The sequence below is a fragment of the Triturus cristatus genome, chromosome 4_1, assembly GCF_964204655.1.
Source record: "Triturus cristatus chromosome 4_1, aTriCri1.1, whole genome shotgun sequence".
Taxonomy (NCBI): Eukaryota; Metazoa; Chordata; class Amphibia; order Caudata; family Salamandridae; genus Triturus; species Triturus cristatus.
The window spans coordinates 851,910,119-851,929,312 of record NC_140585.1 but is presented as its reverse complement, the minus strand read 5'-3'; the positions used below and the strand labels follow the sequence as shown (position 1 = coordinate 851,929,312).

The window sequence follows — 19,194 nt, the reverse complement described above, 5'->3', positions numbered from 1 at the left end:
AAATCAGTGGTTTGCCAAACCCCACAAAAGACATATAACAGGTCGATCAAGCTCGACCTAAAAGCATAGCAGCTCGAGGTACTTCAAATACCAGTTGGAAGCAAGTCAGAGACAGGCTGCAATTGTACGGTTTGGGGCCTGGTTTAAGTAAACTGCACCAACCAGGTTCACCATTGGCACTTCTCTTACCCTTCGGCCTCCATTGGTCAATAATCGTGCAGTGAGATTACCAGCTTTGACCAAACACTTCCTACAGGAGGCAGAACTAGTGTATCCAGGTGACAGAAGACATTGTAAACCCCATTGTAACTCACTCACTGCAGTGCATGTTCCTGGCATACAGGTGAGGACCCCTTTGCATATACTGGTGGCTGAGAGACGGGTGAAGGTGGCAGAAGACTCATAGAACAAAGGAGTATGTGCCTCTAAAATGATCCTTCTGTGAGTGTCTGTCCAGTGTGCACCTACTTTGCAAATGTTCCGAATCCATGAGTGAATCCAAATTCTCTCTTTTCCCCATTCACAGTTGCTGCACTGCTCCCTTAATAAACAGATCCGCTGCACATGGGTAGCAGAAGTAAGCACATAGCTCCTAAAAAAAGAAGTGTAGTCTGTAAGATTTCAAAAGAGTGTGAGAGTAGCATGTGCAAGGCAAGAGTTTCAAGGCTCTTGGGTAGCAGAAGTGCATATGTAAGGCCCCTAGGAAGCAGGAGTGTAAGGGAAACAGGTGTCATAAGAGTGTTTCATGGCACATGAGTAGACGAGACAGGCATATGGCTATTAGGAAGAAGGAGTATTGGGGACTAAGATGTCTGAAGTGTGTGTGTGTGTGGGGGGGGGGGCACATGCATGCCAAGAGTGAGTTATCATGTAATATCAGTTTTAGAGGTGTGTGAGTGACCCATGAGGCCTAAGATTCTCTGTAGGGCTCAAAGGCCAAAGAAGGGCCTTCATAGAGCACATGTAGGATGTATTCAATAGGTGGGAACTTATCGTAGTTGTCTGTGTGCACCTTCTTTCACCATCCCTTAAGATTCTCGTGTGGGCTTCTCTACCTCTCCTTTGATCGCTGTTTGTGTGCTCTGTTACTCTATCCTGAGATCTCTATATTGGTGACTACACTTTCCTTGCTCTCTTGTGTCATCTCTGTGTTTACTTATTTTTTTGTTCCTAATTAAATGACGGCTTCTAGCGATTTTGTAGATATTTTTTAGCTTTAATGTCACATGGCTCCAATTGACCGCTACTGGCACTTTGATATTGCCATCGCAATCACTTGTGTGTTTGTATTGTTCTCTATGATCACCTTAGTATAACTACGACCCAGTCAGCGTGGTCGCCAGTGCTACTTTTTATCCGCTGTTGTGCCAATGTTGCTGCATACTTATTTTTTCCCTATGAGACCGGATACATATCATTATTGTATTGCAGCAGTGATATGACGCGACATACTCACCTTTAATATAAGAAGGATTATCAATGACTTTATATCTTAAGTAATTTTGTTGCTTATAATATATAGTTTGACTACTACCCATAACTTATGGGGTATCACCTACATGTATATCAAACGGAATTTGGTGCTTTCTCCTTCTGTATTAACATATTCAAAGATAGCTGCCTTTTGTACAAATACTATTACCACATGGATAGTTGGCCTGGAGAGTATAAGTTCTACTCCCAATATGGCACCTGTTGTCCACACTACCTTACACACACGGAGTACTCTCTTTGCTGCAATACTTTTGTCCAGCGGTGATTTATTTTGCATATAGTGAGTATCTACGTTTTTAATCAACTGGGTTTCTGTGACTTACTCTTTGGAGTCTATTCGCTTATATTCTTTGAATTAAGATATCATGCCAAACACGGCTATGTGCTTACTTATATAGGACTACGCTGCTATGTTTAATTAAGTATGCGATTTTCATTTAAGTTAACTTTACAGGATATTCTAGTTAATATTCCCCTTTATGATATACTGGGGTTAGTGAAAATCTATTTTTACATAGTCCTTAGACACTGTGGGATTAGATGGCTTGCATAGATATTTGTGTTAATATTTACTTTGCTCTTTACTGTTGTATTGTAGCACATTAGGGGATATGTATGCGTTTTGATTCTATGATCACTTCTAGTTCTAAATTATGGTTACTCTATATATCTCTTTTGTCACTCCTTGTCATTGTTTTAGGTTCTGATATACTATTGTTTGTTGCTGGCACGGTTGTGCCCTATTCCTGATACTTGATAACTGGAGGAATAGGAACCCATTTACGAATTAGGTTATTATAGATTGTTTTAAACAAACATTGTTTGTTTGTTCGCCTTATTTATTCCCCTCACGGTGGGGTCTGATGTGAGTGTATGGAGATACGGCGTGCTGGGGAGTTTGGTTCTTTTCTGTGCCATGCTATATTTTGTTTCTTGCTAATTTATTAGTTGTTTGCCTATCTGTGTCTGAAATTTGGATAATTGCATGTCATTTTAGAGTCACTTACTATGTGTATCTGCTGCACCACTATTATAGTTCCAGATATTTGATCATCTGTAACACCTTTCTAATGGTCCTTTGCACTTCACTATCTACCATCGGATACCAATGGTGGGTGACAACAATATTGTTTTGTATACCTCATGATTGGTTATACTATGTATGCATCTTAATATCTACAGCCCTGAAGAAAACGAGGCGTTACCTACCTAATGATGAAACACGTGTTGGCCGTACTACCGTTATCTGTCTGGAATGTATACAGGCTGTAAATGTTCTCATTGGACTGAAAAGAGGACTTTGGATGAATTCCTTTTAGCCCAAACAAAGGAAATGGATTAAAGTGACCTGTGATCTACCAATTTTGGACTTGTAATCAATTTCTAAACTTGTTTGGTACTCGGATCTACCTGCTTACCAATCATATGTTTACCTGTTCCCAACCCAATGTTGTCCCATGGAACAGGTAGACCTCAAAGTAGTGAAAAACAAATGTTGTTGTTTTTAACTACTAGGGCATGTAAAACTTAAAAGTACATGTCCTGCCTGTTAATTACAGTGCACCCTGCTCATGGGGCTACTTAGAGCTTTCCTTAGGGGTGATGTATATGTAATAAAAGGGGAATTTAAGGCTTGGCAAGGGGTTTTATTGCCAAGTCCAATTGGCAGTTTAAAACTGCATTCAGGCAGCAATGGCAGACCTGGGACAGGTTTTAAAGGGCTACTTAAGGGGGTGGCACAATAAGTATTGCAGATCCACCAGTAGCATTTAATTTGAAGACCCTGGGTATATAATATACTGCTTTGCTAGGGGCTTATAAGTAAACTAAATGCACCAATCAGTTGTAAGCCAATACTACCATGTTTAAGGGAAATGAGCTCAAGCACTTTAGCACTGGTGAGCCGTGGTAAGGTGCACAAAGTCCTAAGGCCAACAAAACCAAATTCAACAGAACTAGGAGGAGTGAAGACAAAAAGTTGGAGGTGACCCTGCAGAGAGGACCACATCCAACACCAGCGCAGAGGCTTCAGAGCAGAGGTTTATAGAGCACCTCCATGGATTATGTGCTCTAGGGAGCCTAAATGCCTCTACTTTATCCAAGGTTGCTCTTTTAAGCCAATCATTCTCATGAAAGCTGATGATGCTTTTGCAAATGCTGAATGAAAACACCGGGTAAATCCATAAAGAGCCATAAATAACACAGTGCCTCCCATTTTCAAGAGCAAGCAGCTAAATGGCTTGAAAGCTACAGGAATTTGCGAAGGGCTGATGCGACTATCAAAAGCAAGAGAAGTCTACATGGGGAAAAAAGGAAAAGAAATGACAAGAAAACTATACTGTGATGATAATCTTTTTGGGGAAAATTCAGACCCTAGAAGTTTCTGGTGCAACACTTAGAAGATATTGGGGACTCAAACTACTGTGCATAGTATCATCAACTATTTACAATGCTTGCATAATTAACTCTGTTCTTCAAAATCATAAAGAAGCTACTCGTGCCTATAAAGAACACCTTGAAAACATTCCGAATAAACTTATTCAAGCAATGCGCTTTCTTATAGGAGACAATTTAAAGGAAAAATTCATTAAGATGCACAGTGTCAGCATTATGCTAGATGCTTCTGATTGTTCCTATCATGACGAGGCTGCTGTACTCATCAGATATAGTGACCACATTTTTGGAAATCTTGAGACCCGTATCTATCGCCAGAAGGCTGAGAGACCCTCTATTGCAAAGGTGTCTGGCTGCAGTAGCTATTCTAAAAGATGAAATCATAGCTTAGTGCTATGATAGTGCTGCTGTGATCTAAAAGGTACATAAGAGTCCAGGCTATTATGAACACATGGTGCCAGGGAGCTGTACCCTATGTGCACTGCTATACCCACTCCTTGACCCTTGTGCTAGTGGATTAAATGAAGTGTAGAAGGGCTGCATTCTGTTTCTTTTGACATATTGAGACCATGTAATTTCACAGAGGGCAGCAGAACTTACCATAGAATTCTCAAAAATGTCCATAAATCCCCTAGACTAGCAGTTTTGTTACTAAAATAAGTGCTCTGGACATTGTGGTCTTGCAGAGCAGAGGATGTAAATACTGTGGAACCCAATGTTAAGGGACTTGAGGCAGGTTTGAAAGAGGCCGACGACACCACAACTTGCAGCAAAAAAGGATGCTCAAGCAGCAGGTTTACTGACAACACCACAGCCATTTCATTTTCTTTCCTGGCTCACCACGATGAGACCTCTCCTCCATGCTCTTAATAAAGCGAATACGCAATTATAAATGGCCAGGCAGAATCTTCATTCTTTTAATCATTCAATAATAATAATAATAATAATATAAATAAGTGATTTAGAAAGCACCTGGTTACCCCTTCCAGAGTGTCCCCATGCTAGGAATTCCTTCTCCAGTACAGAACCTATATACACAGTCGGCAGGCCCTAAATGTGCCTAAAAAGCCATGTTTTAAGTTTCGCACAAAAACCTAATTCTGACTGTTCCTGTCTCAAAACCAAAGGCATGATGTTCCACAGAGGCAGCCTTCCATGCATGCTTTTTTCACAATGGGGATCATGGTAAATGCGGCTCCTGCAGCCCTAAGACTTTTGCTGGGGCGGTAAGGCTTCACCAGAGGTGTCGGTCACGTAGTCAAACGTTTATTGCAGAAGCACATAGCTTTAAAGGACACTCTTACTCAGAGGGAGCCAATGTAGTTTGGCAAGCACTGGTCCCATGGCAGAGCGCCTCGGGAGATTCAGCAGCAGAGGTGCAGCCATGTTCTGCTCCCTCTGAGGTTTCTCGACCTGCCTTGTAAGGACCCAAGATATAAGATGTTACTCTAGTCTGGACATAACCAGTGCCTGGACTACTGATTTCCTTGTAGCTTCAGGGAGAAGGCACATGATCTTGTTCAATGTTTTTAGGATTCCAAATCATTTTCCCGCGAGGCTGGTGATCTGGCTGTCTAATGATAGATTAGCATCAAACCAACTGCCTAGGTTCTTCACTTTCGGCTTGGGAACTGGTTCAAGTACATTTGGCAACCATGAGGTGACCAGACAGATGGTTGCTTTCCTAGAATGAGAACCTCAGTTTATCCGACATTTAGCTTGAGGCAGCTGTGATCCATTCACTCTGCTAGTTCAAACAGGCAGGGTCTGAGCCGAGCCACAGAAGCTCCCTCTTCCTGAGACAGTGATAATGAGCTGCGTGTCATCGGCACACGACACGATGCAAAAGCTGTACCGCTCAATGACATCTGCTGGGGGCGCATGAAGAGTTTAAATAACGTAGGGCTCAGTGCCGAGCCCTGAGGGTCCCCCTTTCGAAGTGAAAAAACCTCAGATGAGAAAGGTTGTTGAACCACCTGAAAGGTGCAGTTCTGTGAGAAAAAGGCCAGCCATTGCAGAGCCATCTCATCTACACCGTATTTCCATAGCTGTTCAAGCGGAAGGCCATGGGATACAGTGTCGGAAGCTGACCTTAAGTCCTGCATTATCAGCTGCACAGTTTTGCCCCATCAATGATACGTCTATGAAACTCGGATGCTAGCAGCAGCACCGATTCCATGCGGTACTGGGGGCGGAAACCCGATTCGGTCTTGTGCACTAGATCCTCCACCTCAATAGTCACCCTAAAGTCATTTATTCAAGATATACTGGAATGTTATGATGATTTTATTTGACAACTTTGAACAGCAATGTGAAGCAGCAGGAATCCTGGTACCAGAGTTGAGGAACAGAAAAGTGAGTGTCAGGAATGAGAGTAACCTGAGCAATGAGAGGAGCTGGCCTAACAGCTAGGGCGATCGACCTCGAATCTGGGGAACTGGGTTCGAGTCTCGGCAATGACGCTGAACATCCTATGATTCTGGGCAAATCACTTAATTTCCCCGTGCCTAACAAAAATGAATGTGTCCTCATGTAATGCAACTGGTGCTGTGTAAAGTGCTCTGATAACTGATTTGGGTCAGGTTCGCGCTATATAAAACTCTGTAAAAAAAATAAATGAACATTCCTTTTCTAAAAAAATTGAAAACTTAAAGAAGGAGGTTTATGAACTGAGACCCACCTTGTTCAATGTCTATGTTTCACAGTTAGCACATATTGTACAGTTCTTTTGTCTTAATCTAGTATCTTATGCGGATGGTAGCCAGCTGTTCATCTCCTTAAACCCAGAACATCCATTGAAAGCAGCTCAGATAAGGGAATGCATCACAGCAGGTGCTAAGTGGATGGTTAAACTGTTGTTTAAAACTTAATGGTGGAAATACGCTGGTTATGATAGTAGGTACCAATCTAAATTTCTGGACTCCTAAGTGCTGGCCAAATACCGTAAGGCCTCAGCCTAAAATGCTCATTAAAAATCTAGGAATTTGCATGACGATAAGTTGTCATTTGAAGTTCAGGCGAGGAAGCTGTCTGTGGGATGTTTTGGCATTCTAAGAACATTCTGGGAATTTTGTCAATGTTGAACCATGAAACTGTAGTCCAGGCCCTGATCACATTCAGCCTCGACTATGGACATGTACTATATCTGTGTATCTCTCAATCGATACCAGTCTGTGTTCACATCTTTGGTAAAACCTCATTGGCTTCCTATCAAAAAAGCATCCAGTCCAAAGTTCTGTGCTTTTAACAACAAGGGTCCAAGTCTGCTGTGTCATCTCGTCCAATACAAGCGACATTTTAGGTCCTCAGCTGCCTATTCAGCCATAATTCCCAGACCCCATAAAAGCAGCAGTGGTGGTCTTTCCATCTCCCTTCTTGCTGCTAAACTATGGAACTCTCTTCTGCTTACGCTCCGGAATTCCCGTAATGAACTTACACTCAGGAAATCCCTTAAGACTTGACTGTTTGAGCACTCATGTTAGGATCTTTGCCTGGCTTCAATCTGAAATGTAGTCCTGGGAGGCCTTCTGTGGGTAGCCAGGCGCTTTATAGGTTACCATAGACTAGAATGAAGTGGTTAACAATACTCTCTGGGACTCAGACAGAGGTTCGCGCAGGACATTGTCTCTCATGTGCAATCATTTAAAATATTCTTTTCAAGAAGCATACTTCAACATAGGATATCCAGCTGGTTACAGAATTTTGTGATTGTTCCTCATGATGAACTAAATATAGAAATGGTGTTAATGAACAGTGACAGTGTATGCAAGGATGGTACTCAAAATTCAAATTATGAACTTCTGCATTATTAAACAAACCTTGTTCGGCAGCATACAACGTCATGAGAAAGGTGATAACTATGTTTTTGCAAGTGTTGAAAGATCATTTTCTAAACTTGCATTGGTAAAAATTAAGCTGTATTCGACAATGTGGCAAAACTGACTAGAGGCCCTACTTATGATGTCTGTGGAGCAAACTTTCAAAGCAATGATGTTTTCAATATGAAGCAAACACAAGGAGACAGTCCCAGGATGTGTGTATACTTTCCAGGGAAGACCTGGCTTGGCAGTTCGGGCTGGACTGTTCCCATGAGGGACAGGGTTAAGACTGATTTGCATTTGACTGGGTCTAAACTGGGGTGGCAAAGTCAGCTAAAGAACCATGATGGATTCAAACCAGATCTGTGACTGGGGGTGAGTGTCAGAAATGTTTCAGCGCTCTGTCCATCATCTCCTTCTGTTTGGGCTGTTTTCAATATGAAACCTGACTGTTACATTGATATTTTATTGAGAAAAAGATGCAAGATAAAGTTGAAGGTTAACTTTAAAAAATGATAAAATGTGTGTTCATTCTTGAGTTTCCATTGCATTTGTACATACTCATTACAGAGCTACAAACCAATATCCGTTAAAAGGTTTTGCATGTACAGGCATGCATTTGTTCAGACTATGGCGCTGCACCTGTCAAAGTTATTAAGGGCCACCAGAAGATGCTAATGTCAGCACGTGCAGAGCACGGTTTCATACATTTTCCCTGTTTAAAGTTTTTTTTTTTTTTACTTTAGCTATACCTGATCATTCTTGATGCTTAGCATTCAAATGTATGTCCAAAAACAGGAGCATTGCGGGAGGATTAAATTGAAGGTGGGTGGAACTCGCGCGTTTCACAGTTGCATAAAATCTTTGAGATTTCACAGAGTTCCGCGAGCGGCCGGAATTCGGCATGTCGTGCTGCTTGTGCTGATTTTTAGCCTTGGGAGCTTGTTCTGTGCCGTAAAATCACAGCTAACAGCACCATGCGGTGCACCAGGGGCCGCTGCTTCTTTCTTCCACTCGAGTACATATTCAACTTGAGTGGCAGCTTTCTCAACGCAAATGATTGTGACATGCCACGACCGCCCGCATTGAGACATCTCGCTGGGAAGCGTTCTAGTGCCTGAAAATCACGATAGGGGATGCAAATTCTTGCTCGTCAACTTAACGTTGGTAAGCTGCATGCCTGAAAAAAGTCTGCCAAATGGCAATTGACTGAGATTTGCCGGAACTCCGCTTTCCAAGCAGAACACAGAGTGGGCAAAACTCTGAGTACTCCACCGGTTGAGCAAAGTTTATTGCCCACCCCTAGTTCAAATAGAAGTAAAAAACCTGCATGCCATTGAATATCAGTTACAGCTAACATGATTCTTTTATTATTTAATCAATAGCTCCCACTAATATCGCAATTTATTTAGTGAATTGTCCTGTTGTTTCTATTGGTAGGGTTTGTATTGTTATGTTGTATTATGCTTATGCATGATGTTATCAAGTTTAGGGCTTTTTATTTTTAAAATTAATTTTTTATCAATTTCCTTAGTGTTTTTCCATTGTTATATTTAAACTTTGAAAACAGATTTTATCAGTATTACTGTAGCATGACCTCTATAGATACATGTAAATGTCTTTACTGAGTTAGTGAAACATGTTTCTTTTTTTTTTGTGCCTATACAACAAGCAAGAATAATGCAATTCATATGCTGCTCTCAAAGATGCTTTCAGGTATAGGCAGAAGGGCAACTGCCAAGGACCCCCACCTTCGAAGTGTGCCCGGGGAAAGTGAACTTTGTCTGCTCAGTGTCATCTTCAGGATTTCTGGAGACCCCAGAAAGACAAATTTCACCGGCTTTGTGTGACCCAGTTTCTGAAAGTTTTTTCGCAGACATCTTGCGGGTTTAAATAAGCAGAAAATGGGTAAGAATATTCAAAGTTGGTCTAAACAGGGGCCCTCAAAATATGCCTTTCCCTGAGACCACAAAATCCTTCAAATGACACTGGATGCTCTCCCCTTTTGCAGAGTGTGAAATGAACTTATGTTAAACTCTGCTACTCATAGCTTTTTGTGTTGTGCATCACTTTAACACACTCAGCCAAACTCTACTCGGTCATTCTCTCTCTCAAGTTCACTGCCTTTCCCACTCTTACTCTTCATTGTTTGTGTAGTAAATACTTAAAGGACTATTCATCGCTTAATAATTTGGTATCTACAAATATTGCAAATTCAACGACTGTGCACAGTTAGATGCCATTCAACAAATTCCACCGAAACATTATGAAATGCGTTAATTTGGCGATCTTCCGCACAACATGGTACATTGCAAATTTAATAATCATTTGAGTTACACCTGCTACAGTTGCATCTTTACATTTTAAACTTGATTGTTTAGACATGCTTTCCCAGCGTGTTATGCTTTCCTCGCTTGCCAACATTGAAAGAGTGCTGTTATCAGGTTCCTCTTAATAGTTGTCAAGAGGTACAAAACCAAGTTTAACACTTTATTTCCAACCGGTTTTTTCAACCAGCATCATGTTAAATACTGGGGCTTGTGGTTCTGCATTTAACATTGAAAGTAGGAGATCAAATGTTCCAGTATTGAAAGTGCTTTTTGTCTAAAAAGTTAGTGATGGCTGTAGATGTCCCTTATGATATATTGTCAGGTGGAAAGTGGTGTATCATGCTTTTCCCCCTAACCAACCACACAGTACCAACAGTTTCCACGGTTATCTGAAAAATGTAAGCAACAAATATTTTGCATGTGTCCTTTTACGGGTGGTAACTTATGAGAAAAGATTCTGGTGAAGCAGCCATTTTGCCAATCAGTGACAGAATAAGAATCCTGCAAATCATAAAATATAATGCAAATTCCCTAAATTTGTCCACATTGTAACAATAAAAAAAATTATAACACAAGCTTTTTAACCATGCATTTTTCAGCCAAGAAGTCAAGATGGAAAAAGGAAAATGAAACTAAATATGTTTTACAAATATTTTTAAACCTCAAAAAGCAAATACATTTATTAGCTCATACTTTTTTGCTCCGGCCTTCTATACCAAAGAAAAACAAAAATGAATTGGGTAGAATACGTGCATTCATTTAGGTAGTGGTAAGTGGTTGGCGCTGGATTTCAGTCCATCTGTTTTTGTGCACTGTGCAGTTCCACACCGGGACCAACCTTAGTCATATCAGATTGGACCATGTTCCAGTAGAAATTGTAAAAATTACGCAATTCTAGGCGGAATCCTCTCTGAATGGAAACATAAATACCTGTTTCCGGTTTTGGCCTTGATGAGCCTCATCAGCGATATGCTGCTTGAGACCTAATGCACATTAACCAATGTATGGATCTACTCGTAGCACTTTGGGGATCTCATTGATCAATACAAACAAGCATTGGCAATACCAATGGGTCTCGCCTAAGCAAAAGCTATTGGCTTTGCAATGTGTTTTAGCTATGTTGTACGCCAGCATTGCTGCTGTTCAGCATGGTCAAAAGTTAATTGCGTAGGGTGTCGTGAAGTGGTGTGAAGTAAAGTGGCATAGAGTGGCATAGAGGGAGTTGTGTACAGTGAAATAGAGTGTTGTAGAGTAGAGTGTCATAGAATGGAGTGTCACAGAATGTTATGGAGGGGGCAGATAGTCATTTATTTTATTTATTTATTTATTTATAGTTTGTAACGCGCTAGAATCGACTCTATACAGAGTATCTCTGCGCTCAGAAAAGAAAAATAGAAAGAAAGAGAAACCAGCAGCAACAGATTAGCATACAGCTCAATTCAATTAAAATAAAAGTGTTTTGAGTTTTTTTCTAAAATTAAGATGTTCTGGACATTGCCTGAGCTCAAGAGGAAGTTTATTCCACAAAGTTGGTCCGACAACCGAAAGAGCTTTACCACCTTGTCTGACCTTCTTTGTGATTGGTATTTTCAATAAAAGTTGGCTACTTGACCTGAGAGAACGTGTGGGATTGTATGGGATAAATTTATCCTTCCAATGGGAAGGTCCACATCCATGTAGGCTCTTATGGATCAGACAACAAGTCTTAAAATGTATTCTCTTGCGGACTGAAAGCCAGTGTAATTTATCCAGGAGGGGCTTTGATGGCGTTCTTGGAGGGGCGTTCAGCACAAGCCTCGCTGCAGTATTTTGTATCACCTGGAGTTTTGCTAGGACACTCTCATTGGCTGACAGCAAAAGTCCATTGCAGTAATCCAGGCGACTCAACACTAGTGCCTGTACCAGGGTTTTTCTGATGGAGTCCGGTAAAATTGGAAAGACTTTTCGTAGGAGTCCAATAACATGGAAACATTGGCCAACCACCCAGTTGCCATGTTGTTTGAAAGTGAGCTCTCGATCGAGACGAACCCCTAGGTTTTTTACTACCTGTTTAGGTTCTGGCACTTGGCCAAGCTCACATGGCCACCAGTCCGGTGTCCACAACGTTCTTACCTCCCCAAAAAGCACAACTTCGGTCTTATTTACATTGCATTGGAGATAGTTCGATGTCATCCAATTTGCCACAGCCTTCATGCCTTCGGAAAAGGCCGTCTTCACTTCATGTGTGAGCTTTTTGAAAGGGAATAAGAGCTGGGTATCATCCGCGTAGGAGACGGGGATGAACCCAAAGTCTCTCAGAATTCTGGCCAGGTGCCCGACAGCACTATTTCCCTGATTTACAAAAAACTTATTAATGATCGTACGGACTTGCTGACCCATCTGCGGGAGGCGTGGTCGGCCGACGGATTGGAACTGGACGATGAGGATTGGGTATCGGCGGTGGCCTCCCCGAAAGAGGTGGCGATCCCGGCCCGCCTTAGATTTGTGCAGCTGAAGATACTCCATAGAGTGTATGTCACAGGGCTGGGTTTGATACGTATGGGTTATTCGAGGGATGGACTGTGTAAGCGTGGCTGTGGCTTGTTGGGTACCTTTCTTCATATCCTATGGGAATGTTCGGAGGTTGTACGATTTTGGAACGGGGTGCATACTGTAATGGAGGAAGTCACGCATGTCGCTTTGTTACCAGAGGCCAGGAGGTGTTTGCTGAATGTCTGGAAACCAAATGACTATAACGCGGCGCAGACACAGTGGGTGACTCTGGGGTACATGGTGGCTAAGCGCAATATCGCACAGTTGTGGGGCTTCCCGAGGCCGCCTACGATTTCGGTATGGAAGGAGAATATGGATTGGTGTATGTTCAGGGAGAAGACGGTGTATGTGGCGAGAGGCAAGCCTGGGAGGTGGACTAAGGTGTGGGGTCCATGGAATTCCTATCGTGGGAATATCTGTGCTCCGCCTCTGCCGCGAGAGGTCGACGTCGCTTTGTCCCCCTAGCCGCACATTCTACGTAATTGTGCATGCTTTGTCCCCTTTCCCGCCGCCCCCCACTACCACCTCCTGTCAAGAGTTATTCTAGATAATATGGATCTTCCCCCGTCCTGGGGAGCGCACGATGCCATTTCGGACTCTCATTGCCTTGTTTGTGTGTTATTGTGGGTCTTTCTTTTCTTTTTCTTTTTTTAGAAAATATGAAACCGTTCTTTTCGATTGCCCTTGGACTATGGCCGCGGTCTGTTATATGTGCTTTTGAACTTTCGGGAGCTCTTGCTTCTGACTTATTTGAATGTATGGAGTTGCCTTGCTGGCTCCCGAGCTTTCTAGCGGCCGGCCCGTGTGGTTGTAGGCCCTTGTTTGGATCTCTTTAATGTGTAATAAAGGATTCTTCAAAAAAAAAAAAAAGAATTCTGGCCAGGGGTGCCACATAGATGTTAAAAAGAGTCGGGCTCAGACAGGAGCCCTGTGGCACCCCCTTCGTGATGCAAGTCTCAATCGACCGAAATGAGCCCATGTTGACAGCTTGGGTACGGTTAGATAAAAAACTCTTTAACCAGGCTAGTGCTGTGCTCTCAATGCCGATCATAGTCAAGCGTTCGATTAAGATTTTATGGGATATCGTATCGAACGCTGCCGACAAATCTAATAGTACCAGGATAACAGAATATCCTCTGTCCTGGTACATGTGAAGATCATCTGTCACCGATAACAGGGCAGATTCGGTACTATGTTTTGGTCTAAAGCCAAACTGAGAGCTGTCTAGCCTACCAGTCTGTTCAATATAGTTTGATACATGTTTATTGACGTGTTTCTCTATAAGTTTGCCCAAAAAAGGAAGTAGGGAGATAGGCCTAAGATTAGACATATCAGTCCAGGGAATGGAGGGGTTTTTCCTGATAGGCCTTACTAATGCTTTCTTCCATTCCCTAGGAACTTGACCCTCCATCAAAGAGAGATTCACAAGACATTGAATCTGTGGGCTAAGAATCTTACCTACTATCGGTACAATTCTGGCCGGGATGATGTCTGAGGGGCTCCCACTCTTAATCTGGCCTAAATAGCATTCAGTCTCTACCAGGGAGATGGGGGGAAAGGAGTCCAAGGCCATCGATCCTAATTCTTTTCCTTCTTCCCAGAGTGAGGGCGTATCTCCTGTGATGGATAGATTGGATCTAGTAATGTCATCATGTATCCTATTTATTTTGTTGGTGAAAAACTGAGCGACTTCGTTGCATAGTTGTTGTGATGCTAGTTCAGAAGTTTCGCAAGCAGCTGGTTTCACAAACGACTGGAGGGTTTGGTATAGAATCCTGGGAGTATTTCCTGCGGCAGAGAGAAGAGACTCTATATGAGCTTTTCGGGCACATCGAATTTCTTTGTGATAGGTGGTGAGAGCTGCCCAATAATGATTCCTGTCAGTTTCACCATGGGTCGTTCTCCACACCCTTTCTAGCTTTCTAGCCAGTTGTTTAAGTGATTTTAAATGCTCCGAAAACCATGCTTCTTGTTTACGAGCTAGGCGTGGTTTAAACGCTTTCATAGGGGCAATGCAATCGACCGATTTAAGAATGGCCTGATTATAATTGGCTAAAACCGTATCAACATCATCTGCAGAGCCAATGAGAGGTACAGTAAATTGCTCCTGGAATACTTCAGGGGAGACCTTATGCCATTGCCTGCCTCTAGTAGGAAAGATTTGCACCTGCGAGGGGGCTTTACCTGGATGGGAGGTATGGAATTCCAGAACAAAATGATCTGTCCAATTTACTTGTGTTGGAGGAACACATGTCATGGTGGTAGATTTATTAGTAACAATGAGGTCCAGGGTGTGACCTGCTAAGTGTGTAGGACCAGTGTTCATATGAGTTAGTCCAAACAAAGAAAGATCGGTCAGTAAGGACTGTGCATCTCCATTATCCTTCAGGTCACTGTGCACATTGAAGTCTCCTAAGAGTATAAATTCATTCTCAGAGTCAATGTGTCTAGCTAATATCTCCAGCAATAAGATGTTAAAGGGACCTGGGGGACGATACACTAGTGCCCCTTTACAGCTAATTTTATTAGAGATGCAGATTTTAAAAACCAGAATTTCTAGCTCTGGAATACTCATTTCTTCTAAAATGGTGATCGATAGGTTGTTTTTATATACAATCGCAATACCTCCCCCAATCTTAGCTGGACGATCTAACCTGACTATTTTGTAGCCTTCTGGAATCCCTAATGTAATAGCTGGGACCGAGTGGGGTTTTAGCCAGGTTTCTGTCAGATAGCAGAGTTCCGGTTGCACCGAGAAAATCATGTCCCATACTTCACTGTAATGTTTAGACAGTGATCTGATGTTGCACAAAAGGTTTCTGCTTTTTAACAGGCCCTGTGAGACTATTTTTCGGGTAATGATATGATGTGGAATACAAAGCAAATGACAATGAAGGGCTTGATATTGACATTTGCGACATGCAAATGGTCCCTCTGGAGGTACTCCTCCTCCTCCTGAGCAACCCTGGAGCGGTGGCGTCCAAATACGTAGTAGCTCCAGTGATGAATATCTTACCCGGGGTATGATCTGGTCAGCGGGGCGAGCAGATATGAGGGCCATATCCTATAGCCCCTAGCCTCGTCCCGTGGCGGACGGGCGCAGGCGGGCTTCTCTTTGGCTTGTCTTAGGCGCGTTCTTAGGCACACCCCTGCGCGCGACCGCTGCGCGCTCAGAGTGACGAGCAGCCTTTGTAGTCCTCGCAGCTCGCAGCTCGAAACGCTAGAGCGCTAACCGCTCGTAATGCAGAAGTAGCTGGGTCTGCCTGTCCGCCCTCCGCTCAACGGCTACAATCACCAAGTCGACCGAGGCGTACAGGCTGGCAACTGACCCCAGACTTCCCTACCAGCTCTGTGCGAGTAAGTGGGAGATTAATACACTATTAATCAGTTTACTGTAGCGTTTTTAAAACAAAGGTTCGTGATTTTTAAAATATCATTCTAATATGATTTGAACAGTGCTGACCCTTCCACTAAGTCCAATATACTTCCTGCAGCGCTTGCTGGCATCTAGCGGATCAGGGGAGACTCTGCCACCGTCAACACCTTACCGCCCAGAGCCCGCCGTTCCTCGCTGCCTTTGTAGTCCTCGCAGCTCGCAGCTCGAAACGCTAGAGCGCTAACCGCTCGTAATGTAGAAGTAGCTCGGTCTGCCTGTCCGCCCTCCGCTCAACGGCTACAATCACCGAGTCGGACCGAGGCGTACAGGCTGGCAACTGAGCCCAGACTTCCCTACCAGCTCTGTGCGAGTAAGTGGGAGATTAATACACTATTAATCAGTTTACTGTAGCGTTTTTAAAACAAAGGTTCGTGATTTTTAAAATGTCATTCCAATATGATTTGAACAGCGCTGACCCTTCCACTAAGTCCAATATACTTCCTGCAGCGCTTGCTGGCATCTAGCGCATCAGGGGAGACTCTGCCACTGTCAACACCTTACCGCCCACCGTCAACACCTTACCGCATTGAGTGGAGTAGAGTGGTATACAGTGGAGTAGTGTTTTGTGGAGTGTAGTAGCATATAGTGGCGTGGAGTGGCATAGAGAGAGAGTACAGTGGAGTACAATGTCATGGAGTACAACATCGTAGACTAGAGTGGCATAGAGTGGAGTAGATTGTTCTAATGTTGAGTGGCATAGAGTGGAGTAGAATGTCACAGAATAGAGTGGCAAACTGTGTCATTGAGGGAGTAGAGTGGAGAGGAGTAGAGTGGAGGGTTATAAAGTGTCGTAGAGTGAAGGGGTATAAGGTGGAGTAGCATAGAGAGGAGTGTCATGGAACGGAGTGGCGTGGAACGGAGTGGCTTAGAGTAGAGTGTAGTAGAATGGAGTGGAATAGAGTACTAAAGAGTGTTGTAGAGTATCATGGAGTAGAGTGAATTAGTGTGTCAGAGTACAGTGGAGTAACGTGGAGTAAAGTGGAGAGGCGTAGAGTGAAGTGGAGTGTTGTAAAGTGGCATAGAGTAGAGTGTTGTATACTGGAGTGGCATAGAGTGTCGTACAGTGGAGGGGCGTAGAGTGGAGTGAAGTAGCATAGAGCAGAGTGGAGTAAAGTGTTGTGGAGTGGCATAGCGTAGATTAGAATAAAGTGTCAGAGTAGAATGTTTAAGAGTGGAGGGGCGTAGAGTGTTGTGTAGCAGATCATCAGGTGCTGAGTGGATGGGTGCAGAGTAGAAGGGCACAGAATGGAGGGGAGTGTCAGAGTAGAGGGGATTGTCAGTGGCATACAGTGAAATGGTGTAGAGTTTAATGGTGTAGCATTGAGTGGCGTGTCATAGAGTGTCTTAGAATAGAGTGGCGATGAGTGGACTGGCATGTTGTAAAGTAGAGTGGAGAGCCGTGTCATAGAGTGGAGTGCAGTGGCATGTCATGAAGTAAAGTGGAGTGGCATGTCAGAGTGGAGCAGCATGGCATGGAGTGGCATATCACAGAGTATCGGTTCGGTGGTGTTGCATGTCAGAGTGGAGTGGCATATCATGGAGTGGCAAGTGATAGAGTGGAGTGGATCGCTGTAGAATGGAGTGGCATGTCGTACAGTAGAGTGGAGTGATGTAGTGTGGAGAATGCATGGAGTGGCAGCACACTGCTATTTCAGACAACACACATTGTTTCCACCACACCTCAGAATTACAAAAAAAAATTGCTTTGTTGGTGCTTTCCTAATTCTGATATAATCTAAAATATCTGCACATCTAATTTAGAGACTTTTAGATTTTCTTGTGTGCTAGAAAAAAGCCTTTTCTTTAACAGCAAGATTGTCACATAAATCCTCTCACTTTGATGTGAGACAAAGAAAAGTAAATGCCAAGCTCTCTCCGAAGTAAGAGCCTGACATTTGGCCTTTGAATGCACAGCAAATGTGGCAAGATAAAAACAAGATTTAAAGGGATGGTTAAAGAAAGAGAGCACTCATGGAAGAATACCGGAAATAGGCTATCCTTCACAGGAGGGACTGTTAGCCTAAACCAAATAAAGCCAGCAAATAGAAAGCAAACAACTGTGAGTTACGAAATACAAAGCCAATGGTAAGCAATGGGCAGAGTGTATTCCCAAGCAAGCTTTCAGAATGTCCACAACAAGTCTTTAGCAAACCAGACAGATTTGACCTAAAAAGTAAGCGGTTGGATGATTTAATTAATCTCAGCTACTGGTAATTGTGCAGGACCCAGAGAAATTATCAGGGACTGAGATTTATTCAAGCATTCCTCCCGTCACTAAAATCATTTCTCAGTAGGATGTTTCTTACATAGCTAGCATTTGAACTGTGCTAACAGCAGTCTCTTGCAGATTTGGTGACCTTTCCAGTTTAGTATCAACATCTGAGTGACATGCCACCCTTAGAACTGAAAGCAGTTTCTTAAATGTTTCGGTATTAGAATGTGTAGCTATAATCTGAATAAGGTTATTATTGGAATGCCACAGAGTTGCATAAAGTACCATTCCATAAAATTGCACCCTAAAACAAATAGAACTTTCTATTTCCTAAGATATCCAAGCAGTCAGTTTCTCCCTGCCAGAGTGAAAGTAGCTCTCCATACTGTATAATTACACTTTGCCTTCCATAGATTACATCTCGTCCCATCTCAGGTGTGAGTGACTTACACAGGTGTGGTTCTTTCTCTACTCTCTGGTACTTATGATGTCAGAATTCTAATTGGAAAGGTATTCTATAAAATAACTGAATGATGTTTTTACACATTACACAGAGCAGCTTGTGTCTTGATGATATCTGGCCCACCTGAGATATTTTACTGATATTATAATGCTCACCATCCATGCCTGTGCTCTGTCTGCTAGCATGCCCCTTCATCATCCTTTTATAGACATAAACATCTGAAATGGCTGTGCATCAAACAAGTTGTGGTAGTGTTAGTGGAGGGCTTTCCTATTTTGTGATACTCACCAATTGCTGATGTCTTTGAAACATGGGAACGCTGGAGATGCTGGATCACAATCGCACCTACAGCGGCTACAAAAACAAAAAATACCCAACTTACAATTTTTTTATGGACCGAAGTGGTCACTATTGACAAAGGGCAAGATGGGGTCTACAAATATCTACTACTCTCTGAGAAGGACCAATCAGTCTGGGAGTGATGCTAACATGCGATGCATATTACAGGTATTATT

General features: G+C 42.8%; 1 protein-coding gene across 3 annotated transcripts in view; it reads right to left on the bottom strand.

Annotated features, from left to right (window-relative positions):
* SFMBT2 (Scm like with four mbt domains 2) overlaps positions 1–19,194 on the bottom strand; it is an 819,725-nt gene that overhangs the window by 437,566 nt on the left and 362,965 nt on the right. For 2 of the 3 annotated variants that reach the window (XM_085653540.1, XM_085653541.1), the window contains exon 5: positions 18,968–19,033. The exons of the other annotated variant lie outside the window; for it this stretch is intronic. In XM_085653540.1, the coding sequence (XP_085509666.1) occupies positions 18,968–19,033 (66 nt within the window). The remainder of the gene's footprint in view (positions 1–18,967; positions 19,034–19,194) is intronic. 3 annotated transcript variants of the gene reach the window in all.